We start from the raw sequence: 25,002 nt of genomic DNA, 5'->3' as shown, positions 1-25,002 counted from the left end.
AAGTTGGAGGCAGGGATTTCCTCCCTGCCCTTCGTTGGGGCCCCTCCTGCCTTTCGGAGGAAGATTTTGTGAGGTCCTGAAGGAAGACCAAGCACCTCCCTGGGTGTAAACAGAGGGGCGTGAAGGATGGCATTTTCCCCCCAGATCATGGCTTGGGAAAGACCTCCCACTCTGGAGCAGATCTTGCCCACAGGGAGCTCCCAGCTCCTTCCAGATACAGCCTCCTTCCAGCCCAGTTTCCCCACCAGGGTGACCTTCACCCTATTGAAAATCGTTCCGACAGGAAACCAGGGCGCCTTCCTTCTCTTGGGGCCATGCAGCAGTCCCTTCAGCTAGTCGTTGGGGGCGGGGGGGGGGAGGCTGGCTCCACGTCAGGCTTTCTTTCCGGGGCATCTGAGGCCAGCTGTGGCCAAGGCTGAAAGGGGCACTTGCTCTCCGGCACCGTCTTGAAAGAATCCCGTCCTGAGGAAGAAGATGAAAAGCCACCGTGGAGCTCCGTGGGCATTGCTCTCCTTCTGCAAAATTGGGGCACGCCAGGCTATTTCTAGGTTGCTCTGGCAGGATCTTTGACCCCTGCATTGATCTCAGCTGTTCTGTTGGCTGGCACCCTCTCCCACTGTGAAGGAGGAGCGTGCCCTCCTTGGCAGAGGATGCCGTTCCTGCTGGAATGTCTTCATTCTCCTGGGCACGCGTCCACTCCCAAAATAGCCCCAGGTGGAGCAGTGCGCCTGCTCTGTGCCGGGGGAGAGCACTCACCAGCCAGTCCTTGGACTGGCTTCCATCTTTCCAGGAGCATCTTGGAGACCCCACCCTGCTCTGAGGCCCCACGTCCCTGGACGCGTCCCATTCTGCATCAGAATGGAGGAGCAATGCTGGATCCGACCCTCTCTTGTTCCGTATCCTGTCTCCTGGCCTGGCCAGCAGCGGGAAGCTGACAGTCAGGGCCTCAGGACACGAGGGGGGCTCTGCTGCTTGCACACCCCAACCGTTGGCCCACAGGCAGGACGGCGTGGGAAGGGCACTGAGCCCCAGCTGTCTGAACGAGGAGCTCCGTCCACCTGATTAAAGACATCTGAATTTGTGGCTGTCACAACCTCCTGCAGCACGAGGCCCCACAGATCTGTGGCGGGCATCTGGAGGAGACTTCTGCCCCCCCAAATCGCTTCCTTAGGGGACCGTGGGGGTGAGGAGTGGAGGATGGCAACAGGATGGACGGCGAGGGTGGTGGGGATGTGAGGAGAGCCTGGGCTCCTTCCTGCTTGCCCTGACAGGGTTCCAGGGGGCAAGTGCTGCCCTGGTGAAACAGCGGAAGTCTTCCGCTTGTGCCCAGTCCCTCTTTGCTCAGCTGCCGTGGTAGTGCCACAAAAATCTGGCAGTCGTTGCCTCCGGCAGAGCATCTCCTGAGCTGCCACGTCTGCCAGGAACGTGGCTGCTGAGCCTGGAAGTGGGAGGATGGGCAGGGGACGAGGGTTGGAGAGGAGGGATGAGGAAGAGGAGGGATGAAGAAGAGGAGGTGAGGAAGAGCAGCTGCCCTGAGGGATGGTGGGAGGAGAGCCCCGAGGAGAGGAGAGGCGTTCCTCCCCTCCTTCCCCAACCCTGAGGCCAAGGGTCTAGATGGGCGGCATGTAAGTGCAATAAATAAATAAATAAATAAATAAATAAATAAATAAATAAATAAATAAATAAATAAATAAATAAATAAATAAATAAATAAATAAATAAATAAATAAATAAATAAATAAATAAATAGGGGGGGTTGGCCACCTGGGCTTGGTCTCGTGGCATGTCCCACCCACCCACGCCTCCATCCACCAGGCAGGGGCTCATTCTGCCTCCTCCTTCCCTCCCTCCCCCCCCAGGAAAGAATGACATCTTTGGGGAGCCCCTCAACCTCTATGCACGGCCCGGCAAGTCCAACGCAGACGTCCGCGCCTTGACTTACTGCGATCTGCACAAGATCCACCGCGAAGACCTCCTGGAGGTGCTGGACATGTACCCGGAGTTCTCTGACCACTTCTGGTCCAACCTGGAGATCACCTTCAACCTGCGAGATGTGCGTTGTGCCCTGGGGAACCTGCCTGGAGGCCTCCCACCCTCTTCTTGCTGAGCCCCCCCGCCCCTCCCCCAAATGTTAACAGTGTTTCTCTGTTGTTGCAGACAAACATGATCCCTGGCTCACCGAGCAGCGACGAGATGAACGGCGGCTTCAACCGGCTGCGTCGCCGCAAACTCTCCTTCCGCCGGCGCACTGAAAAAGGTGAGGAGGAAGCGAGGCTTAAGTGAGGAGGTTCACCCGGGTTCCTTGGCTCAACCGGCCAGCCCCCTCCCTCCCTCCCGGGGACCCTGGGGCTGGCTGGCTGGCTTGGTTGGACTTCACCTGGCCCGATACAAACTGAGCACTGAGATTATTTGGAGCAGCAAAAATTAATATAAGACCCTGTCTTATTTTCAGGGAAACAGGGTATTAACCATTGTTATAACCTTTCCCAGACCTCCCCATTTAGTCATGCTTTTTTTATGTTGCCTTCTGTTTAGCTTTTCGTCCGCTCCGTGTTTTCACTCTGACCACCTGTTCTTCCTTTGCCGTCTCCTCTTCTTCCTCCCGTCTGTTGCTCTTGCTCCTGCTCTTGGCCATCCAGCTTGGTTGTTTGTTCGCTCCATTCTTCTTTAGTTATAAGACCAGCATTCATCAGAAAGTCTATGGCTGATCTCTCAGGATCAACCCTATACTGTAATATTTCCCGTTATGGTAGATTGTCATGTAAACTGCATGACCCTATATGTACTTGATGCCCTTTGCCATAAAAAGGGCTGCGATAGCTCACATTTTTCTTCTATAGTCCATTGTTTCAAGACAATAATCGTGGAAAACCATGATGTAATCACTTTCAATTTTAAGATACCCTGGTTTTTCTCTTAACACTTCCGTAAGCTCCTCTTTTCCCCCCCGTAGTTTGCAAATCTGACCAACAGGTGACCTGATTGACTTTCCTCGGTGCTCTGTGACCTTTCTTCATGTCATACTCAGACCAATTTACTCCCAAAAACTGTTCATCCATACATTGCACGTGAGTCTCTCAAGTTTGTCACATAATGGTTTGCAACTTTCCTATCAAGGTTCGGTGTTCTTTGGTCCGAAGCTATAATACTTTCATTAAATTTTGTTATGGCTTCTAGTAAAATATTTGTGTCAATAGGTTCTGGGTCAGCCCTAGGTCCTCCCTCTTGTGTTTTTTGCATTTTCTGTGCCATATTTTTTTTCTGTTGAAGATTCTGACAGCCTCTTTAAATTGCAAACAACTCTACTTTCTCTTATGTTTTTCACTCCAACTCTGCTTTCCCTTTGTCTTGATCTTCCTTGTCTCATTAATACCTTCTTTAATCCAGAGTTATACACAGTCCCACTTGTTTTAATAGAGTCTTCAGCAATTATTTTTAATCAAAGGAACTATTGAAGTAATTCTAGGTGTGATTATACAAATTCCCAGCAGACAGTGCTCAAGAGCAGTTTAACAGTCCAATCTATCGCTCCACCAAGCGTTCCTGCGCCTGTTGGAGTTTCTCTCACTTTTGATTCAGCTTGTTTATCTATATGTTTTCTTTCCTCTTCTTCCACTTCGTTACCGAAGCTCCCCCCCTTTCATTCTTGCGATCACTCTGGCTCCTCTCCTACTGCCTCTCTCCCCCCCCCGGGGGGGAGCTGTACTTCCAAAGGTTGCCAGAACTAATTTCGGGAAGTTAACCTGTCTTTAATATATTTTCAATTAACCAGGGACAAGGAGATCCGATATATTTTTGTTTATTTTTAGCTGAAACGAAGCTCCATCTGCCAGAACAAGCAGAGGAGAAGTGTAAAGCGCTTGTACAGACTATACATTTTATAAGTTCAGATGAAAAGGAGGGACGCAGAAGGGTGTGGGGAAGGAGGGGCAAAGGGGGGGGTCGCTGGTGCCCAGGGTCTTGGCCATAACAACTCTTCTCTCTTGTCTTCGTGCCAGGGACCAAAGTTCTCTTATCAGCAAGCAAGGACAAATTCCCAATTAAAACCAGTTACAGTGGTGCCTCGTATAACGAGTGCACCGTTGAACGATGAATCCGCATTGTGATGCGGATTTCCCCATTGCTAATGCGAGGGCATGCTCGCATTACGATGGGGGAACAGCTGTTCTGCGGCTCCAAAATGGCTGCCGGAACAAAAAAATGGCCGCTGGTACACCCAAGATGGCCGCCGGAACAAAAAAAGGCTGCTGGAACACCCAAGATGGCCGCCAGAACAAAAAAAATGGCCACTGGTACACCCAAGATGGCCACCAGAACACAAAAAATGGGGCACCGGTACACCCAAAATGGCCGCTGGGATGCTCAAAATGGCTGCCGGTACACCCAAGATGGCCGCCGGAACAAGGGAAAACATTGGAGAACGGTGAGTTTTGGGCCCATTTGGAACGCATTAAACTTTGTTTAATGCGTTCCAATTGGGGTTTTTGATCCGTTTTACGATGTTTTCCCATAGTGAAGGTTAATCCGGAACGGATTAACCTCGCTATGCGGGGCACCACTGTACTTGCAAGCAAAGGAATGCAGGTGGCTTTCCTCCTTTGTCTATTTCTGTCTCCTAAGCATAAACCTGATATAAAAGGTTACACATTCATGTAGCCAAATACAGAGGCAAGAGGGCTGTGGTTAGGCTAAGTTATTCTTTTATATAAATGTGTTCATTTGACTCCTTCGCTTCATAAGAGGTAACATTTTATTGTTGTTGTGGGTTTTTTGGGCTCTTTGGCCGTGTTCTGAAGGTTGTTCTTCCTAACGTTTTGCCAGTCTCTGTGGCCGGCATCTTCAGAGGACAGTACTCTGCTCTGGTGTAGTTTGCTTGGGAGTGGAGTATTTATGGCTGTGAGATCAGCTTTTGTCCTATTCAGGAGATGGGTGGTTATTGTGCCTTGTTGTGGGTGTATTGTTGTGATAAGGAGGAGAGATTATCTGTCACTGTGATTGATGGGTGTCATTAGCTGGTCTTGTCTGTGTAGTGATCCCTGGTCCTTGTGGCTGGGTAGAGTTCATTGACCTTTTGCACGCTGTATTTTTCAGAGCTGGGAGCCAAGTTTTGTTGAGTTTCAAACTTTCCTCTTTTTTGTTGAAGTTCTGTTGGTGCTTGTGGATCCTGGCCGTGAAAGGCTTCACGAATACATTTTACTTGTCCATAAGTCATCGGATCGTCCTTTTTTCTGCCTTCTATTTCCACTTGGCAGGAGCCCTGGGAACGTCCAGCGTTTCCAAGTTCCCGGCCACACACACTCACACCCCCAACCCTTGGCACTTCCCAGCGAATCCTAGAACCGGTCAGGGGTCAGCCACATCATCTGTTGGTCAGATTTGCAAACTACTGGGAAAAAACAATGGGGAAGGCTTTCCCGATGGGTCTTCCCCCGCTCCCACCCCAGGGAACCTCCTCTCCTCTGTGGGTGGCAACAGGGACCCTCTCTTCCCCCCCCCTTATGTGCTTGCACTCCTTCCTCCCACCCTTTGCTCCCTGCAGGGCCCAGGGTCTCCCCACAGGGTCCCTTTGGCCCAAGAGACAGGTGTGGGGGGGGTTGTGGGTGCTCACGGGTGTTCGTGCAGGTAGGCAGGAGGACAAGCCCCCCCGCCACCCTCTTGCCAGGACCCCTCCCCCTGTGACCCTTTCTGGCTCTCCCCACAGATGAGAAGACGGGAGACCCGAACGACCTGCCGAAGGTTCTGCACGGAGGGCAGAACTGCCGGGCGCCAGGGGCCCCTTGCGGCCCACCTTCTTGGGGCCCCTGCCTCAGCAGCTCGGCCCCCTCCAGCCCGCCCTCCAGCGACGAGGAGGAGACGCCCCCGCCTGCCCCCGCGGTGGCTACAGCGCTTCCTCCTTTTCACCCCAACCTGCCCCCTGGGAAGCCCCCCTCCCCTGCACCCACGGAGCCCAAAGGCAGTGAGGCAAACAACCCTCTCTCAGGTAGGACATTGGGGGGGGGACTGATGTGAGGGGGGGAGAGAGTCTGATGCCACCAGTGCTGAATTGCGCCTCCCCCCAGGAGGCAGGCACCCAGGGTCTCTGACCTGTGAGGAGCGGGGGGGGGGCGGGCGGGGGGGGGAGAGAGAGAGAGACGGTGTGGCTTTGTGTTGCCTCGCTCCCCCAGAACGTGGGTGGCAGGCCAGCGCTTTGAAGAAACCAAGCTTCTAGACCTTATTATATTGCAAAGAAAGGACAGCCAGGCACCACGGCAGCTGTGGGAGCAATGCTGTCACATCGCCCCAAGGTCTTCTGCTGGGCGGGAGCACGGGGTGGGGGGGTGGGAATTGGTCCTTTGGGTTCTTTTCATGGGGCAAAGTGGGCAGGTGGGCAGACTTGACCAGCCAGCATCATCCGTTCCCAGCTTGGCTTTTCCTGCCTTGGGCTTTGGGCCGTGTGGGTGTGTGTGGTCTCTCCGGGGGGGAAGGGGGGGGACGCTGCTCACTCCCCCCCCGTCATGCTCTTTTCCAGGCCAGGGAGCCTTAGTGAGCGTCTCCTCTCCGCCAAAGACGGCCGCCAGAGCAAAATTCCCCACTGGCCTGGCCCTGGCGGCCTTCACTCCCTCACGACAGCCGAGGCCCCTCCTGGTTTGGACCCTCGGGTGTTTGCCCTGTTTTTCAAAACAAACAAGCAACACCAACAATCAGTGCAATTCCAGCGAAGTTCTTCCGGGGAGAGGCAGAAGAGGGTGGCCCCACTGTCTCCCCAGGGGTAGAGAAAGTCTTGCAGTGACTTGTGTTTGCGACCATGCTCGTCCGAAGGATGGTATTCCACGGGTCGGTTCTTCGTCACTGCAACCAAAGGGGTTCCTGCCACCACAGCTAAACGAATCGTCCAGGGTCCTAGCGGGGCCGCGGTGCAGGGTCACAATCTCTGATTTTTAGCCATTTCTGGTACTTGACCTTTCCAGACGTCCTAACGGGTCTTGCTCCAAGGAGGGGAGGAGGGGTGGGGCCGTAGCCCTGTGTGGCTGACCGGCTCCCCCATTCCCCCCCCCAATTCCCCCATCATCCAGGGGCCTTCTCAGACGTCTCCAACATCTTCAGCTTCTGGGGCGAGAGCCGTGAGCGGCAGTACCAGGAGCTCCCGCGCTGCCCCCTCCCTGCTCGCCCTGCCCTCAACATCCCTCTGACCGGCTCAACCCCCTTGAGCCGGAGGCACCGCTTGGAGCTGGAAAGCCGCCTGGATGTGCTCCAGAAGCAGCTCAACAGGTACAGCAGGCAGGCCAGGGGGCCGTGCCCGTGAGAGCCCGGGGTGGGTGGGTTGAGGAGGGAGGGTGGGGTCCTGCCTCTCAGTTCTGGCCACGACCCAAACCGAAGTTCTTGGAGCCCAGGGAGGCTGCTGACCATGGGGTCATGGCTGAATGGTTGAGGGAGAGAGAAAGGTCCTGGCAGCCGTCTCCCCAAATGGAGCAAATGGTGTGCCCTCGACACGTGCTCAGGGGCACTTTGTTGTGCCTTGATGATCCCGCCGTTTCTCCAAGAATGCGGCTTCCCTTCCTCCATCCCTGGAATGAGTGGAGGGTCCGGAGGCAGGAGGGCAAACCCAAGGGAGGAGGGAGGACCCTCGGCCACCACAGTGTGGCCCCTTCCTTGCTACCCTAGCTCTAATGGAGCACATCCTGTGGGCTGGGCCAGGCGAGGTTCCTGTAGGTTGGTCCAAGACCCCCCACCCCCACCCCCACCCCCTCGAGCAGAGCTCCCAGCCAGGCCTGTCTCTGGAGCATCACGGAAAGCCCCCCACCCACCAGCCCCGGAGCCCCTTGGAGTGGAGATGATGGTATAGGGGGGAGGTAGCTGATGCTGGAGACTTCCCCTCGTCCTCCGCCCTCTCCCATCGCCTCTCATGGTCTCCTTGCTCTTCCCCCCTCCCGCCAGGCTCGAGAGCCGCCTGACCGCAGACGTGGCCGCCATCCTGCAGCTGCTGCAGCGGCAGGCGGTGCTGGTCCCACCAGCCTACAGCACAGTCTCATCTCCGCTGCCTCCGCCGCCGGGCTCTGAGCCAGCCCTGGGGGAGCGGCCCCTGCCCGTCACCCCCCTCCGGGGCCCGGCACTCCGCACCCCAGCTCAGGTGAGAACCAGGCCCGGGGGGCACCCGAGACCCCCTCCATCCCCCGGCCGGGCCGACTTCCCCACAGGCCCCTACACCAGGGGGGCTTCCAGCCCATCGCCCTCATGGCATGGCTTTTCCACCTCCGGCTGGAAGCAGAAGGAAAACGGCACGTTCCCCCGGGGGCGCTGTGTGTGCCAGCATCCTCCCTTCCCATAAGCCGGGTGCCCCCTTGGGTGCCTTCTTGTAGGAAACCCGGGGGGGGCAGTCCTTTGTCCGCCAGCCTGTCCAGGCCCTGACTCTGCCCTTTTCCTCCCACGTAGGTTCCCGATTTCCCAGCGCCGGGTCTGGATGCTGCCCATCCCAGCGACGATGTGGTGCTGCTGGTGGAGCCACCCCTGTCCGGCCCGAGGCGCCTTTCTCTCCCCGGGCAGCTGGCGCCGGCCCCCCCGGCCTCCACCACGGACTTGCACAGACACTGCTCGGACCCGGGCAGTTAATGGACCGTTGACGGAGGCCCGGCCGGTGGGCCTTTCTGGGCATTGGGAACCGCCCTCCTGTCATGGGCAGGGGGGCGTCGGAGCCCCAGGGGCAGCTCGAAGAGGAGGAGGAGGAGGAGGAGGAGGGCGAAGGCCGCACTGGGGCTTGGCCAGTGCAGGAGCCGGCCCACATCCGCTCGGACGTTAGCTGGCCTAACGGGGCGGGGGCCAGTCGGCATGGTGGCCATCGGCCGATGGGTCGGTGGGGACTGTTCATGGACCGACAGGCTGCTCACAGGAATAGTGGTACTAATGAATAATAATGAATACTAGTAATATTGATAAGGGTTAGAATCTCCCGTGTGACCCCAGGCATATCACCCCAAGACCCCCAAGGCGGTCAGTCCCCCAGCGGTGTGGCAGCAGGCGGGTGGGGGAGGGGAAGGTTAAAGCTCACCCCCCCCCGGGCATCCAGGCCGGAGGGGAGAGATAGAGAGGTGGGAGGGATAGCGTGGGGAGGGGGCATTCAGACTGGAGCCCCTGCAGCCTGGGGGGGGGGGAGATGTGCCACTTCCTCCTCCCCTATCATACCCTCCTGGCTCCATGCTGGCTTCTGAGGGCTGGCGTCCCCCCTAGGGAGAGACGGAGGGGGGGTCTGTGCATAAGAACCAGGGTGCAGGCCCAGGAGTTTGGGGTCACACCCTCCATCTGGGTAGCCAGTGCCCCTTGGTTTCCGCACCGGCATGTGGATTGTCAGCTACCCCTCCCCAGCGAGCCCTGTGCCCAGGCCCCCCTCCAAGTCCACGTACCCCCCACTGGGACCTTTCCTGTTGACCCGTCAACCATCCTCTCCATTTCAGAGTGAGGGTGCAGTTCGTGCTACAGAAGAGAAGGCTGTGGGGCAGCCCCACACCTCAGCACAAGTTTGTGCAGGATTAACCTGTCCAGGTCTCTTGACCTTTATCCTTTGTCCTCCCCCACCCATCACAATGCTCTGTGGATAATTCTGCCTAACCCCCCCCCCCCCACAGAGAGAGGGCAGACAAAGCTTCTGGCCCTTGTTTCCTTCCCATCATCTTCTTGTAAGTGGAGTGGGGTGGGGGGAATTCTTATCATCAACCCCCCCAATCAGCCACACCGGGGGGGGGGATTTTCTGTCCTGTTCTCTGACATTTTGTGCTTGCTGGGTATGGGAGGGGGAAGGGGCCTTTGCCCACCCAGAGGGCCCTCCGACCCCCACTTGCTGCCACACCATGGGTGCTCCAATGGGTATCAGGCCCAAGCCATGTTCCAACTCCCCCCCCCATTTCTAATTGCACGTGAGAAGATCCCCCCCATATCCATGTCCCCTCCCCCCGCATGCTGTACTCAGCATTAGCAACGGATGCCCAATAAACTTCAACTGGGATATGCCTCCCTTTGGCTCTGTGGGTATCTTTGATCCAATGGCCTTGGTGACTATTGGAGGGGGGGCCCTGCAGAGGTCATGCAGGATGTGGCATCCACAAAATGGGGCAGTTCCCCCTGCTGCCCCCCCCATGGCTGTGCAGGTTCACAATCTGCGGGAGCACTGGGGACCAGAGAGCAGGGGAGGGGGCACCCCAGGCTTTGTGGGGGTTCGTTTCTTAGCAACGCATTTGGGCCAGGACGGTGAGGAAGGTGGAGGAGGGCAATGAAGCAGCCAGGCTTGCCTCCCCCCCCCGATGACTCTGGGCAGTGCCAGCCTGGCACCCTGCAGATCGCTTGGGCTCTTGCAACAGCCCAAGGATGGGGCAGAGGGCAGGCCAAGGGATGCTCGCTAGAGGAGTCGCCACGTGGCCCCTTGGTGGCAGACACAAGGGGTGCCTCGAAGAGGGTCCCCCGCCAAGAAGAGGGCCCCCCCACAGACTCTGGCCTCCCTGGTCCCTTCCTCCTGTGCCCAGAGCAGCCAGCTGGCTGCCCCACTCGGACTGAGCCCATGTCAGGACCGCTCCCCCCCCCACTGGTGCGCCCTGGCAGAAGGCATTCAGAGGCACCTTGCCCACCTGCAGGCCCAGCGACTGCCAGCAGCCCTGGAGAGCCACAGGATCTGGATTGCCCGGTTCCCTTCTGAAGGCCACTCCCTTGGGCTCGCCCGCCAGTTGCACGGAGAAGCTCCTGGCAGAGTGAGGAGGGGGGGACCCCTCCACCTGCTCCCCTTACTCACTTCCTCCACACCAGGGAGAGGGCTGTGAGCAGCTGCCACCGCCAGGGACAGAGCGCATTGTTAGCAGTGAAGTGGAGGTCCTGGCAGCTTGTAAGTGAGTTAAACACAGATATCCTGAGAAGAAACCAAGGCAAGATGGCCCAGTTTGGGTCTGTTCAGATTTAAACGGGGGGGGGCAGGGGCTGGGGAGACACGGCAGAGATGAGCGACGAACAACACACAGGGAGGGAAGGGAGGTTTCCCTTTCTTGGCATTCTGCTGCTCTTCTCAAAATACCCAAACCCAAAGGGGTGGTAGTAACATTTCGGAATCCAGCCCCCACGAGGTGCAGGGATGGCCTTCGGAAAGACCATAAGGAACAGCCCGCGTGGTGTGGCCGATGGGCTTTGGAGGCCGAGGCCGCTTCTCTCCCTGCCTGTTCCTCCCACATGTCATTGCGTGCCCCCTCCCCATTCTCGCTCCCACTCCCACCACACATCTCTTACCATAGCAGTGATTCTGGCTTCTCCTTTCACTGCACCCCCTCCCAAAACGAATCCCCCCCCCCTCAACAAATTCCTTAGCTTTTGCACAGTCAGAAGGCGCGGGCCAGTGTGCCATCCACTGGGTGGCCTCTGAGCGGATTGCAGTGGGTCTCTCCCCCCCCCCCCCGTGGGCTCTGGCAGTCACGCAGCAGCAGCCGGAGCCCTCAGAGAAGCAAGGGTGGAAGACGCGGGCGACACACCGAGCTGGACGGGGGCGTGGAATCAAGAGCAGACCTTTATGCCTGAAAGGTGTGCAGCGCGCTTTTGTACAGAGCCCATGAAACACCCGCGCTAGGGACGGGTGCGCCCCTGGGGCAGGGACCAGTCCGGGCAGGGTGCCCCTCGGGGCCAAAGGGGTGAGGCAGCTTGGCAATACGCTCTGTTTGTGGGCACCTCCACACGATGTGGCACAGCAGGTGCCCGGGATGCCACCTTCTGGACGCAGTCCTACGTGGCTGCCCTCTGGAGTCGGCCAGCTCATTTCGTTTTGCTTTGGGGGGGGGGGAGGCAAGTTAAGAGGTCATGAAATGGTTTCTGTTCTCTTGGTGGATGAAATTCCACCAAGACACGGCAGAGCCCCGAATCCTGGCCCACCCCTGTCGGATCCGGGCAGGCCTTCAGGCTGCAGATGTCCAGACGGCCTCTGGGCCTCCCCTGGATGGGGGGTGGGGGTGGGGGGAGCAGCGCCCCCCCCCGGAATCTCACTGGCTCAAGCCCCCCCCCCCCCCCGAGACAGACAGAGCTACACCGGCAGGTAGGTGCCGTTGTAGCGGAGGGGCTCCTCGGAGACGCAGGGGCCGGGGCTGCTTGGGGCGGTCCAGCGCTGGATGAGCGCCCCCTCCGGGCTCCCGGGCTTGACCGGCCGCGCAATGACGGTGCGCCGGGACGCCACCGACGGGTCCTCATCGAAGAAGTTGAAGGGGCGCAGGAAGAAGCCCACGACGTTGCCTGGCGTGGCCGTGTTGGGGACGTCCTCGGCGTGGGGGATGTGGAGGAAGCCCACCGTCACCCAGGCCACCAGGTCCTGCAGGAAGAGAGCGGGCGTGGGCACGGGAGGCTGGTCAGTCCCAGCCTCGGGGCCCACCGCCCGACCGCAGCCCCCAGGCCAGGCTCCCTCCTCAGTTTCTCCCCCCCCGCCCCCGCCCCCGCCGCCACCCACGGTGGTTTCAGGCACTTCGGCAGGACCTTCCCCGTCTTCTCTCTCTCTCTCTCTCTCTCTCTCTCTCTCTCTCTCTCTCTCTCTCTCTCTCACACACACACACACACAGACATTCTCAGCACCCCCGCCCCCCCCCTCCTCCCAATCCCACCTGGTCATCCAGCGGCTCGTCGTTTCGAAGGAAGTTTTCAAAGGAGACGCTCGGCTGCCACGGATCGTTCTGGATGTAGAGGCTGCTGCTGGTGTCCTCGGAGTCGCGCCGCCGCGTCACGGCTACTTGGTACCTGCCCAACGGGGAGCACCGACAGCGGGGTCACACTCGGGAATGGGGTGGGGGCACACCCGTCCCTGGCCACGCCTCATGCCAGGAGCGAAGGCGCCCCTGCCTCCCGCCCTATGGCTCTCGTCGTTTGGGGCGCAGCCGAGGGGTCTTCCCTGAGGGCGGTGTCTGCCACGGAGAGCGGCAGGAGAGGGAGCCCGGGCCCCCCCTTCCCCAAGGGGGTGGCTGGGGGTGGCGGAAAAGCCCAGCCTCTTGCTGCTGGTTCTGCTTCAGGGCCCACACAGGGGCCCTTGCCGAAGGCGCCCCTCCGCCCCTTCAAAGGGGTGCCCCCGCCCCGTCTTGCCACGATCCGGGCCCACCTGCTCCAGGAGATGCCGGCCTCCTCCTTCCAGTTGGGTGGCAGCACCCGGTTGGCGTGGGAGACCAGCTGGATGCGGTAGCTGCGCGGGTGCCCCCAACGGTTCTGCTGGCGGGGGTTGTAGACCATGAGGTAGCGAGGGAGAGGCTTGCCGAAAGGGAAGGCGGCTTGGCGCTCCCGCGGGCGCTGCCGGTGCTCCACGTGTGGCTGCACCAGCCGGTGGCGCGGGTCCCAGGGGAGCGAGATATTCTCCAGGGCCATTTCCAGCGTCTCGAAACTGTTCCCAGCGCCTGCAAGGAGGAATGCGGACGAGAGGACGGTGGTGGCCGGAAAAGGGGCCGGCTGGTCAAGGAAGAGCAAGACTGCCGCCAGACGCAGGGAGCGCAGGGAGAGGGTCCGAAGAGCGGCCGAAAGAGGTGGCGCGGTCAGCAGCTCGACAGGGGCGGGCCCTCGAGTCACCCGCGCTGTTTATCAACAGGTGCTCTCCAGCAGGCTTGCAATCGGCAGCTGTCAGGTGTGTTTGGGGGGTGGGGAGTGGGGTGGTCGCTGCCTCATGCTCTGGGACCTCCATGGCACGACATACACCAGGAGCAGGGGCCCTGTGTCGCGCGCTGAGCAGCTGCCGGGCTCTGTGTGCCCTCCCCCAGGGGTTCTCTGTGGGGAAACAACCCCCCCCCCCAGCAGGGAATCCTGTTCTATGTTTGAGCCTGTGTGTGCGAGGGCCACTGGGCTAGTCAAGCCCAGAAAAGGGCCTCGGCAGGAAAGCAGGGGCGCATCCAAGCGGGTGGGGGTGGGGCTCCTCTGGAGCCGAAGAGCCACCCGCTCCTTCCAGCCACGGATCCGTTCCTCATCAGGGAGAACCACCGAGAGACCTCCTCGTTCTGTGGCTGCTTGCCCCGCCTGCCTCCTGCCCGTGACAGAAGCTGGGAGGGGCGGCTCAGGGCAGGAGGCCGCTTGCTAGTTTGGGAGCCCGGCCTGCTGCTTTCTGAACACCCTGGGATCCGGGGACCCACCTGCCACATCCAGGTCGATCTTGTAATGCACCAGATGAGTGTGGACATTGCCCAGCACATGGGCCTGGATACGGCTGCCGTATCGCCTCCCGCCGGGCGTGTAGAAGGTGGCATGGACGTAGCCGGTGGCATGGACTTTGGTCTCCAGCACCCCATTTGGGTAGAGAAGGAAGTCCCAGATGTAGTCGTAGTTATACACGGTGGAGGTGGTGCGCAGGACGAGCGCATGCCCTTCCAGGCCCGCGTAGAAGTTGTAACCACCTTGGAAGTTGCTGTTGAAGTGGCGCCTGATGGGCACTCCCGTGGGCATCTCGAAGATGCAGATGGCGCGGCGGTAGCGGACCGGGCCGGGGGCGTCGTACTGGTGATAGACGTCCAGGAAGGTGGCCACCTCTGGGCAGTCGACTCCAGGGGCCAGTTCGTGCGTGACGGAGCCCATTCCCCACCCGACGTCGATGTACTTGGTCTGCATGGCTGCAGGGGTGTTCCCCCCATAGAAGGCCACGGCCTCTTGCACGCTCACCTCGTAAGCAATGCGCTCGCCGTTGAAGCGCACATCGAAGAGCTGCAAGCCCGTGGAGGTGCGCAGCCGGAAAGCTAGGCTCCAGCCGCTGTATTCCACCAGGTTGCCGCGCACGGTGTAGCGGTGGCCCTGGGTTTCGCACACTTTGGCCCCGTGCGCGTCCGTCGGGGGACCGGTGGTGAACTGGCCGCGGGGCATAAAAGTGGAGTAGAGGCTCTCCTCCGGGTGCGGGGGCAGCGGGACGGTGGCCACCGTCCCCTGCGCGTAGCCCTCGGCCAGCTCCTCGGGACTGCTGAAGTACCGGCCGTTGTACCACACCTTCTGCACTGTCCAGAGGCTCGGGTCGAGCTCCCGGTGGTCGACGAGGATTTCCAGGCCCACCGGGTGCAGGAAGTAGCCCTCCACGAAGCGCTGCAGCATGACCCACGTTCTCCGCTCTCCGGAGGCCAGGCCGCGGGGCGCGATGTCGGTGAAGGTCAGGCAACGGTCTTTGCACTCCCCCAGGCCGAAGCCCGCCACGTCCTGCAGAAACGCCCGCAGGGGGAGCAGAAACTCCTCCAGTTTGCGGTAGAGCGCGCGGTACTCCGCCTGGGTCATGGGCCTGGCGGTGTAGGGCACGGGCCGGCCATAAGGCCGGTAGAAGTCTGGCCTGGGCAGCAGCCCCACCACGTACTCCGTGACGTTGGGCTGGGCCCCGGCACCGAAGAGCACCACCGCCCGGGCTCGGCGCCGAGGGCGGGAGCCCCCCGAGTCCAGGTAGCCCAAAGCCTGGCTCTTCTTGGGGGACAGAAGCTCCACCAGCAGGAGGCTGTTCTCAGCTAAGCCCAGCTCTCTCCGGCTGGGCCGGAGCCCCAGTTCCGGGCGGCCGAGGAGGAAGTCCCGGACCGCCTGATGCTCCGCCGGAGTCAAGTCGGAGAAAACGGAGGCTGTTTCCTGGGATGGGGCGGGAGAGCAGGATTCTACCCAGGCCAAGAGGCTGAGGGTCCCCACCATCATGCGGAGCACTGGGGAGGCAAGGGGCCCCATCCTGACGGCAGGCCCTGCCAGAGGAAGTGGGAAGAAGTCAAGAGAAGGGGCCTGTAAAGGACAGCCAGCACTCCTGCTCTGGTTTGAAAATGCACGCGGGCGCGCGCGCGCACACACACGCACACACACAGAGGGAGGGAGGGAGGGAAAACACGCACATACAGAGTAACTTTTTTGACCGTGAGGCACAAGAATGGCTCTAGGTGCCCAGCTGGTGATGCAAAAGGGATGACAGAAGAAGAGGGCAACAGGTGGTGGGAAGGCAGACAGCTTGCACCCCCCCCAGAGACAAATGGAGGTGGGGGGGCTCAGCTTGGTGTCAGGAATCCCCAGCACATGCCATCCACGCACCCAAGCGCAAGCTACTAACTTTCTGCCAGGGCTGGAAAAACAGGGGGTGAGTTGTGGGGGGTGGACCAGGACTCTTTAAGGACCACTCGAGGGCACCTCTCACCTGACCAGAGCCGTCGGGAGCAACGCCGGGAACTGCCGTCTCCCTTCTCAGGAGGGCCACAGGTTCCCTGCCCTTGAGGGAAGGGCCCTGGGGACCGTCAGAACATAAGGTAAAGGTAAAGGTTCCCCTTGACATTGTTAGTCCAGTCGTGTCCGACTCTAGGGGGCGGTGCTCATCCCGTTTTCAAGCCGTAGAGCCAGCGCTTGTCCGAAAACAGTTTCCGTTGCCACGTGGCCAACGTGACTAGGGAACGCCGTTTTACCTTCCCATCGAGGTGGTACCTATTTATCTACTCGCATTTTTACATGCTTTTGAACTGGTAGGTTGGCAAGGAGCTGGGACAAGCGACGGGCGCTCCCTCCGTCGCATGGATTCGATCTTATGACTGCATGGTCTTCTGACCCTGCAGCACAGAGGCTTCTGCGGTTTAGCCCGCAGCACCACCACGTCCCTTGCATAAAGGCATCTGGAATTTGGAGGCCCCTTCCTTTGAAACCTGGAGTTTATATGTCCCCATCATGGCTTGTCACCTGCAATGGACTTTTCCTTCCACTTTTCAAGGCCTCTAGGCTATATGCCATCACCTCATCCTGTGGCAAGGAGTTCCACTAACCACACGCTGGGTCAAGAAATATTTTCTTGGTCTGTTCTCAGTCTCCCAACACTCGATTGGAGTGGATGTCCCCTGGTTCTGGCATGGCGTGAGAGGGAAAAAAAGCTTCCCTCGCTCCACTCTACCCCTGGGACAGGGAAGTCTAGGGCTAGAGGTGGAAGGATTCCCCCGCCCCCCAGCCCAGCCTCTGCAGCAAGTGCCAGCGCTCCGCCTTGGAACAGGTGACGTGGTGGTATTTTTAGATAGGAAGGCTGTAGGCAGGCAGGTCGCTTTTTTCAACCTTGTATGGGGCTCTGCCATCTGAAGGGTGATGGAGACGGTGAGACGGAGTTCTGGGTGGGCTGCTTCTGAACACGTGCAGAGTGCTTTTCCTCGGGATTAAGTAACGGCTGACAGCCCTGCCCCCCTTTGCCCAGGAGAGCCCGCAGGTCAGAGTCTGTCAGTGGAGCAAACGGCCTGAAAAATAGGCAAGGCAGCGAGGGCGGGGGGTGGGGTGGGGAGCAGAAGCCCTTCTCTGGGGTGGCAGGCAATGAAGCAAGGGAAGACCGGGCCGGAGGGAGGGACCCCATATGTCCTCCCTGGGGTTTCACTCTTCGCTCTCCCATGCCCTAAACCGTGCACAAATAACTGGTGCTCTTCCGTGGGGTTCATTCTGGGGGGGGCTTAGTGCCCCCCAAGACCTCTCTCTCTCTCTCTCTCTCTCTCTCTCTCTCTCTCACACACACACACACACACACACACACACACACCTCCCCCTATAAGCCCAACTGTCAGCAACCCACCCACCCCAACAGCAGCCTGCTGCTGCTCTTGGCTGAATGCCCTCCTCCCTGCTTGATTCTCCCCTCCCCAACACAAATCACCCTGCAATGCCCGCCCCCCCCAGCCTGTGCCTAACTGTGACCCCATGGGTGACATCCCAGGGACTGGGCAAGGAGTCCAGATCTCTCTCCCTCAGAATGCCCTGACAGGTGCCGCTCACCTGGTGGCCCCTGGCACACGCGCGTCTCTGGCAGCCGGCCCTCCTCCTGAACTCCCCTGCTGGCCCCGGAGCAGCCGCCGGCCCTTCTCATAGCTGGGGGGGGGGGCGGGGGAGGGAGGGAGAGAGGGAGGGGCTGGGCTGGCCGGGGCTTGGAGGCCGTGATTGGCTGCTGCCTGGCAGGAGTGAAGCTGAGTGGGCAGAGCCTGGCATTGGGATGCCGGGGAGGTTCCCAGGCACGGGCTGGCAGCTGGGTAGGGATGCTGGGGAGCCGGGAGCCAAGGCCGGGCCGGGCCCAGTGCCAGCCAGAGGCCGGGCCGGGGCTCCGAGATCAAAGAGGGAGCAAAGGTCCTTTAAGAAAGCCAAGGGTGACGGAGAGGGGCTCCGCGCCGGCCGGGAGGAGGCGGGGAGGGGAGAGGAGCCCGGGTTCCCTCGGGGGGGGGGGAGGAGGGTTGAGGGTCTTTCTGGGGAACGGCTGCCCCCCCTCTCTCTGCGGAGCTCTCCCGTGTAGATCTGGTGGTGAGCATGCCTGGAGCCTGGGAAAGCGCCGCGGGCCTGCCCGGGTCCTTCCCTGGCTCGCGGAGAGCCCCGTCCTCTCTGGCGGCACCGGGGCTCTGAGAGGGGCCCGAGCGGGCGGCCCCTCCCTCGGAAGCAGCCTCGGGGACCTCCAGCCCCACCGCGGGCGGTCCCTGGGCCGAGAGGGCGGCCCGTGGCGGGTCCTCCAGGCCCATCGGCTGGGCTGAAATGCCCGCCAGCCTCTCCTCCAGAACGTCTGCGCCCTCCAGATGGTCTGCCTGGTGGGAGTAAACGTGGGTGGGTGGGTGGGTGGGGGAAGCTGATTCTGAGTCATTTCCTGATGTTGTGATTAGAAAATTACAAAATTCCCCTTTCCCAGGAAAATTCAGCTCTTAATCGGTCCGTTTATTACATGTTTAAAGCTGTCCTAGAGTAGTGGAAAGGTTTTTTTTTTTTTTTAATGAATAAACCAAAGTATTTGAGTTACAGAACGTCGGAGTCTTTTTAAAAAAGCAGTTCGTATAAAGCAGAGTTTGACAAATCATGAAAGCTACAAAAGCGAGGGTCGTGGGTTTCCTTCAGAGTGAACAAAAGCAACAAAAGGCAGGCAGGGAGGATCAGGAAGGCATGGTTGGGAAGAAAAAGGAAGAGGAGGAACCAGCCGCCCCCCACCCCACCCGCCCCACCCCCACACGTAGACGGTGTTCAAAAGCGTAGAGAACAATTTTAGGACTGAAATGCTTTGTTTCCTGACGCGCGGATTGAATAGTACTGTAGGATGCAATCATGGCAGGCGTGTCAGGAGGGAGCCCATAGCGCAAGTTTTATGCCCCCCCCCCCAAATGATGCTTGGTTGTAGAAGCTCCCTTGCCATAAGATTGCCATGGAAGGGCATTCTGGTGCCCGGCAGGAGTAAGGAAAGGGGGCAGATTGTTCTGCACAACTCCCTTGGCTACCTTTCAGTACTGCTTGTGCTTACCGTTTCTCAGATTGGCATTGGTTTGCTCCATTTTAATGTTTTTATTCTTATTGTTTTTAGCTTTAACATGATCTTTTAATGATGTAGGCTGCCTTTTTATATGCATTGTTCTTAGCTTTAAAAAGATATTGTTTTAATGACGTAAGCCACTATTGTATACTCATTGTTCTTAACTTTAAATAATGTCTTTCAATGTTGTAAGCTGTCTTGGGTCCTTTTTAAGGAGAAAGGTGGGGTAAAAAATATTTTAAATAAATAAATAATAAATAAAATTGTTTTGAGGGAGACAGTTGGCCAGGAAGGCCCAAAGAGGTTCTTAGTATGTTATAAAAATTCTGTATTCCTGAAAATATTTTTTTATGTAACAAAGCATATTGTGAAAAAGGTGTACACACTGTTTGGAAGAGAGCCTCAAACTGGTTATATTCATGATCCAAGAGGGCAGAAATTCAAAGATTTTAACCAGCATTTGACCTCTAGTGTTGTAAAGTTTACCAAGTGAGAAAACTAGCACATAGTTTCCTGTCCCCCCCCCCTCCAATCTTGGTTTTGCAACATTACAGTCTCCTGAGCTTTATCAGATGTAAAAGGGGGACTAGCAGACCGCTTTGCTGGGGTGACGTGTACTGGGATGGTTGTAACTGGGAGCTCTGCCTGGCAGGAATGGCACACCCAAAACATAATCGACCCACATCATCTGGCTGGAATCTGTCTCTTCTCTTGAGACACGGGGTTCCATAGAGAGCATGACCTCTAAGTGTGTCTCCTATTCTCTGCAGAATAGATCTTTCAGAGACCCTGTAGAGGTCCGTTTGCATTTCTCTCTGTGTTCGTTAGGAGATACTGGCTGTACCCACCTTGGGTACTGTTTTGGCAGCAAGGGCTCAGAAAGGGCTGTCCAGCGTGGAGGAAGAAGGGTGCCGCCTTGGAGCTTAACTCCTGGCCAAGGACGGGATCGAACCCGAGGCTAAGCCCAAGAAGCCCCTCTGGCCTGGCTCCCCACAGGACCTTGCTCAGCCCCAGCCCCAGCCCTATCAGGCAGACCCAAGCTGAGTTGAGCGGCCCTCCCGCCTGAGCCCCTTCCTTCTGTGGGCCCGCCTGCCTGCCTGCCCCAGTGGCCCGTGACGGAGCTCCCCCAGGGAAGCTGGGCTCAGGTGGTGGTGAGAGCGGCGGTGAGGGTGGTGGGGAACAAGACAGCCCCCCCCGCCGTGTGCTCAGGTGAAATGCTGGGAGAAAGCAGCAGCCAACCATGGGGTGGTTTCTCCAAGGGGACCGGCCGAGAGACCCTCCTGCAGGATTCAAGGCAGCCTGCACGGCCCACCTTTTAGACTGTGGCACATCTGGGTCTCACCCCTGGTTTGGAGTTTCATTTCATACTCTGAAAAAGGTGTGTTGTTTTTTTCCAAATTATTGTTTGCTTTTACTGACTGTATGAGACAGTATTGGTCTATTGCACTTCATATCTCAGAGACTTGTTTTCTGCAGGAGAGATAGTCCGGGAAGAAGCGGCCTCACCGGCTGGCACGTCTTGTTCCACTTTCCACACTGAAAACAAATCAGCCCATCTGCAGGTTTTCCCCTTCTTGACCCTCAGTTTATAGCACAGCAAAGATCACATTTCAGGACTTTGATAACTTTACAGAGCTCTGATAACACCTGTGCAAAGGATGTCTGTGTGCAGTTGGAGGGAGGGAGGGAGGGAGGGAGGGAGGGAGTGGCTGCAAGGGAGTTCAGATCCCCCCCCCTCCGGTTTCCTTCTGGGGTATGGATGTCTGCCCATGCTCTTCCACCTTTAGGCATGCATTTGCGTGTGCCGTCTTCTCAAAAAACAGACCATCATCCCGCATCAGTAGCCTGCTTCCAAGTCACTTTAACCAAGTTCATTGCCCTCTTTGCTCCAAGAGTGTCTTTGAGTCTCTCTCTCTCTCTCTCTCTCTCTCTCTCACACACACACACACACACAAAGCATAAGGTTAATGTGGGGTGAATGGCAAATCTCCCCCCCCACACACACACAGAGTCACTGCAACTTCCACAGGCTCTCCCATTACACCAGCACTCCAGCAACTAAGGTCAGGAGGGAATTTGCTGGGCCAGGGAGGAAGTTCAAACCCTTCCCTTTCTGCTCCATTTGGGCCACAGGGTCTTTGTCACAGAACAATGGAGCTAGAGAGGACGGAGGGAACTGAGCTGAACCTCATGCCAAAGAAAGAGATCTACGGATGAAGCACCCCTGGCAGGCGGCCGTTCAATCTTCCAGGAGAGAGACCTCCGCTTCCCACAGCCATTCATTCCCACTGTTGCAAAGGTGTTCCATTGTTAGAAAGTCATTCCTTGTGTTTTAGCCAAAATCCTGGTAATTTGCACCCAAGACTCTGGGTCCTGTCCTTCTGGGACATCAGAAAGCGTGGCTGCTTGACAGCCCTTCACGTGGATGAAGACAGCAGTCCTATCCCTATTCAGCTTTCTGTGCCCCAGTCTTGGCCCGTCCAGCTCTTCCAAAGCCTCCCTTGTAGGCCATAGTGTCCAGAATGTGTCCCCTCATGGTCCCCTTCCTCTGGAGACCTTCCAGCTTACTGATGCCCTTTGTAAACGGTGGCGCTCAGGACTGGCCACAGCATTCCCAGCCAAATCTGACCAAAGCCGGAGGAGTCTGCCATTATGTGAGGCCAGGTCATTGCTGAGGCATGGTGACTAGCAACTGATGACCACTGCCACCCCGCCCCACTCCCCCCCAGATCCTGTCATAAACAGCCTCAGTCAAATCTTGCAAATTATAGGTCGTGGCTTTCCTCTGATTTCTGGATACAACACTTTTGATGCAGCCTTACAACTGCGTTCATTTTTTGCCCCAGCGCCACATCTTTGACTCAGACATATCTTGTGGTGGACTAAGACCTATAGATCTTTTTCACATGTACTAACCAAGCCAGGTGCCCCCCCCCCACAAGTTATAACTTTGGATTTGCTTTTTCCTGCTTAAGTTTAGAACTTGTTGTCTTTTTCTCTGTTGAAACTCATTTTTGCTGTTCTGGCACAGTTTACCAATAGGTCCAGGTCACTTTGAATCCGAGTTAATCTTGTGAATTGTGAAATGTAGTCTGAACCCTTCTGCTCCTGAAGGAAGTCTTGCTCATTGCAATGTTGAACTATGTGGGGGGTGGCAGGGAGTCTGGAAATCAGACAGCTGAAGAAACAAGGGTGAATAACCGAAAAGCAGCACGTTTCTCCTTGATTGGGGGGGGGGGGAATCTGGCATTTAGGAAGTGTATGGAACAATGAATCTGGAAATTTCAGATGACTGAAATAGGTCTATTGAAGGAGCAGAAGAGACAGTAGGCAGATCATCAGAACAAACTTGAGAGGATTCAAGGAAGGAAAGAAGAGACATAAAATAAAACTACTGTAGTGGGAAGGAACCTAGCAGAACTAGTTAATGGGTACGCTAGGTCAATAAGAATACAACAATGCAAATTACGTCAGCATTTAGTATTACTAATTTTTGAGAAGAATCAAGGCCCACAACATACTAAGAACAGAACACAGAATGAAGTTCAAAAAGGGAGACTTGCAAATTTAAATTCAATATAGATAGCTAGAAGGTGGCAATGCACACCCCCTTGCCCCCAGTTAAGCCTAAAAAGAACAGGGCTCTTAAAAAAAATTAACGGTGCAGAATAGACTTTGGTAATGAACAATTGAGGCAGTCTGAAGCGGAAAATGCAAGAGGAAGATCCCAAACCATGTTGGTCCTGAAAAACCAAAGTTTGCTTTCCAAGAAGGCAAAGAGTCCAGGGCCTCGCCTGCTGATCAGGAGGTTGTTTGGCCCTCCGTCAGGGGGTGCCTGGGCTGTGGGCTGCTTGCCTCTTCCAGGGTCTGCCTCCTGCCACCTGCTGACCCAGGAGAAAGCAGCTCGCCTGGACAACGCCCCCCCCCCCCGCTGCGCCGCAAGCCCCTTCACGGCTTCTTTCAAAGTAACCGGATTGGTTGGTTAATGTCCCTTAATGCCTATAGAGAGCCAGAGGGCTGCCAGAAAGGTGAGGAGGGCATTCAAAGCCTGCTTTTGCACAGCCAGAGGAGCCCTGCAATTAAGTGAATGCCACAGGCTGGAGGGAAACTTAAACTACGGCACAACTTAATTAAAGATGTGCACGTGGAACGGAAGAACCAGGCAGTGAGTATCTCTCCCAGAAACGGGGGGGGGGGATCCCGGTGGAGGTGGAGGTGGGTATTTTTGTTTTCCGGCTTTTCTCTGGCCAGCGCAAAAAGCATCAGCCTCCTGCCGGGGAAGGCCGAGCTAATCCTTTCCCCTTCAAAGGCTTTCAAGCAAAGCGTTTTGCCACAGCGCATTGAACAGGGAGGACAAGCTGCTCTCAGCTGCTAATGGCAACCTCCTCCGTTCCTGAACACAAAGGACCATGACGGTAGAAACAGCGGGGAGACACCGTGCCCTGGCAGGGAGGCGAGTGTCCGTCCACTTGCTGCGGTCGTGAAGCCCCTGGCTCTTTCCAGGACTTTGAGTTTAAAATTCTTTAAAGGAAAGAAAGATGTTGAATTGTGACCATTTATTGAAGCCCACCGTTTTTCACCAAGAGATTATCTACAGAATACACTTACAGGGATAAATAGTCATGATTTAAAATGTTCAAGACACCTTGAAATTCAGCCAGGGACCAAAGAGTTTTAAAGGAGAGATGGAAGGGGGGGGGAACTTCCAGCAGCCCCTGCCTGGTCATTTTCAATGGCAGCCCCACACTTGCTTTTCCATTCCAAGGGCATCCAAATGCCAGTTGCACAAGCTGTCCCAGGAGAGAAACAGTCTGCCCGCGACAGGCAGCCTCTTCGGCCTTCACCCCAAACCCACCAAAGGCAAGGCAGAAACTCTGGGAAAGAGGCATCTCGGTGAGGGAGCCACCAGAGCAGAGCCACCAGCACAGGGCAGGCAAAACGCCAGAGAGGAAAAGGGAGGCGCCCCACGGAGGCCTCCTGGGCAGGCTTTGCTGGCGCAACAGGGGGCAGAGAAGACATTCCAACCCCGTGCGTGTGTGTACACACACACAAACACACACACACCAGCCACATCACCACCATCTCCTCTGGCAGGAAGGATGAAAACCTCTCCTCCCAGCAGGAGAAATTTCACGGGGGAGGCCCGGTGTGGGGTGGATGGGTGGGGCACCTGCTTTACCCTTAAATTCCCAGACATGAGGTTCTGGATCACCAGCAGGCGCGTTGCCTCCCACGGCTGTGGCTTCTGGACGGAAGCAGGCTGAACGGTTTGGCCGTCCTCCTCGGGATCTCACGGAAAACACAGCTCGTCTGTGTGATTCACTTACAGGTCCCTCTTTCCTTGGGGGGGGGAGGAAGGAGTCAGGCCAGTGAAGCGGAGGGGGCGCCTCGGGGCTTCAGCGCTTGGGCCTCTGCCTCCAGAAGGTCTTTGAGGGCCTGCCGTTCAGAAGAGCACCCTTTCGAGCCTTCAAGGGGGCTGAAGATGCTCGAAGCCCCCTAACCCCGTCCCCCTTACAAACATCCAAGGTGAAGCCACCCCAACCTGACCAGATGTTCGTTTGAAGTTCCAGGCAGGTAGGGTTCCCCCAGGCCCAGAAAGCAGAGGGCACTATCCTGTCCGGGGCTTGCTCTCTCTTCCCCCTCCCTTTGCCCCTCCTGGCCAGTTGCTGAATCCAGTCCCAGACTGGACTGTTGGGGAGTATGGGGGTGGGGCGGCCATTGACCCACCCCTGGCCTCGGCGCCACCTTTTCTGCAAACCCGCGAAGGCTTGCCTGAGCAGGAGGGGGTCCCACGTCCACTGAGCCGATCTCTTGTTGGG

General features: G+C 57.5%; 2 protein-coding genes across 2 annotated transcripts in view; one reads left to right on the top strand and one right to left on the bottom strand.

The window, feature by feature from the left end:
- KCNH2 (potassium voltage-gated channel subfamily H member 2) overlaps positions 1-9,981 on the top strand; it is a 68,320-nt gene extending 58,339 nt beyond the window's left edge. Inside the window, exons 10-15 of the mRNA XM_073002637.2 lie at positions 1,860-2,053; positions 2,158-2,257; positions 5,702-5,980; positions 7,053-7,248; positions 7,915-8,107; positions 8,410-9,981. Coding sequence (XP_072858738.2) covers positions 1,860-2,053; positions 2,158-2,257; positions 5,702-5,980; positions 7,053-7,248; positions 7,915-8,107; positions 8,410-8,586 — 1,139 coding nt within the window. The 3' untranslated portion in view covers positions 8,587-9,981. The remainder of the gene's footprint in view (positions 1-1,859; positions 2,054-2,157; positions 2,258-5,701; positions 5,981-7,052; positions 7,249-7,914; positions 8,108-8,409) is intronic.
- Positions 9,982-11,490: 1,509 nt separating this feature from the next.
- AOC1 (amine oxidase copper containing 1) lies at positions 11,491-18,007 on the bottom strand. The gene is made up of 5 exons (XM_020800147.3): positions 17,683-18,007; positions 14,085-15,647; positions 13,073-13,361; positions 12,585-12,717; positions 11,491-12,298 (listed from the first exon to the last, which is right to left on the bottom strand). The coding sequence occupies exons 1-5, from the start codon at positions 17,771-17,773 to the stop codon at positions 12,017-12,019; spliced, it is 2,358 nt and encodes a 785-aa protein (XP_020655806.3). The 5' UTR covers positions 17,774-18,007; the 3' UTR covers positions 11,491-12,016.
- Positions 18,008-25,002: the final 6,995 nt, after the last annotated feature.

The sequence above is a fragment of the Pogona vitticeps genome, chromosome 6 (assembly GCF_051106095.1).
Source record: "Pogona vitticeps strain Pit_001003342236 chromosome 6, PviZW2.1, whole genome shotgun sequence".
NCBI classification, from domain to species: Eukaryota; Metazoa; Chordata; class Lepidosauria; order Squamata; family Agamidae; genus Pogona; species Pogona vitticeps.
Note: the sequence above shows the minus strand (reverse complement) of the source record. Positions and strands in the feature narration are given on the sequence as shown.

What these genes read in the sequence shown, in the direction of transcription:
- AOC1 (XM_020800147.3), bottom strand. Translation starts at nt 17,773, where the DNA reads ATGAGAAGGGCCGGCGGCTGCTCCGGGGCCAGCAGGGGAGTTCAGGAG. An exon ending in GATCGACCTGGATGTGGCAG is followed by an intron (nt 13,362 to 14,084) that starts GTGGGTCCCCGG and finishes TCCTCCTTGCAG; the next exon opens with GCGCTGGGAACAGTTTCGAG. An exon ending in ACGAGCCGCTGGATGACCAG is followed by an intron (nt 12,299 to 12,584) that starts GTGGGATTGGGA and finishes CTCTTCCTGCAG; the next exon opens with GACCTGGTGGCCTGGGTGAC.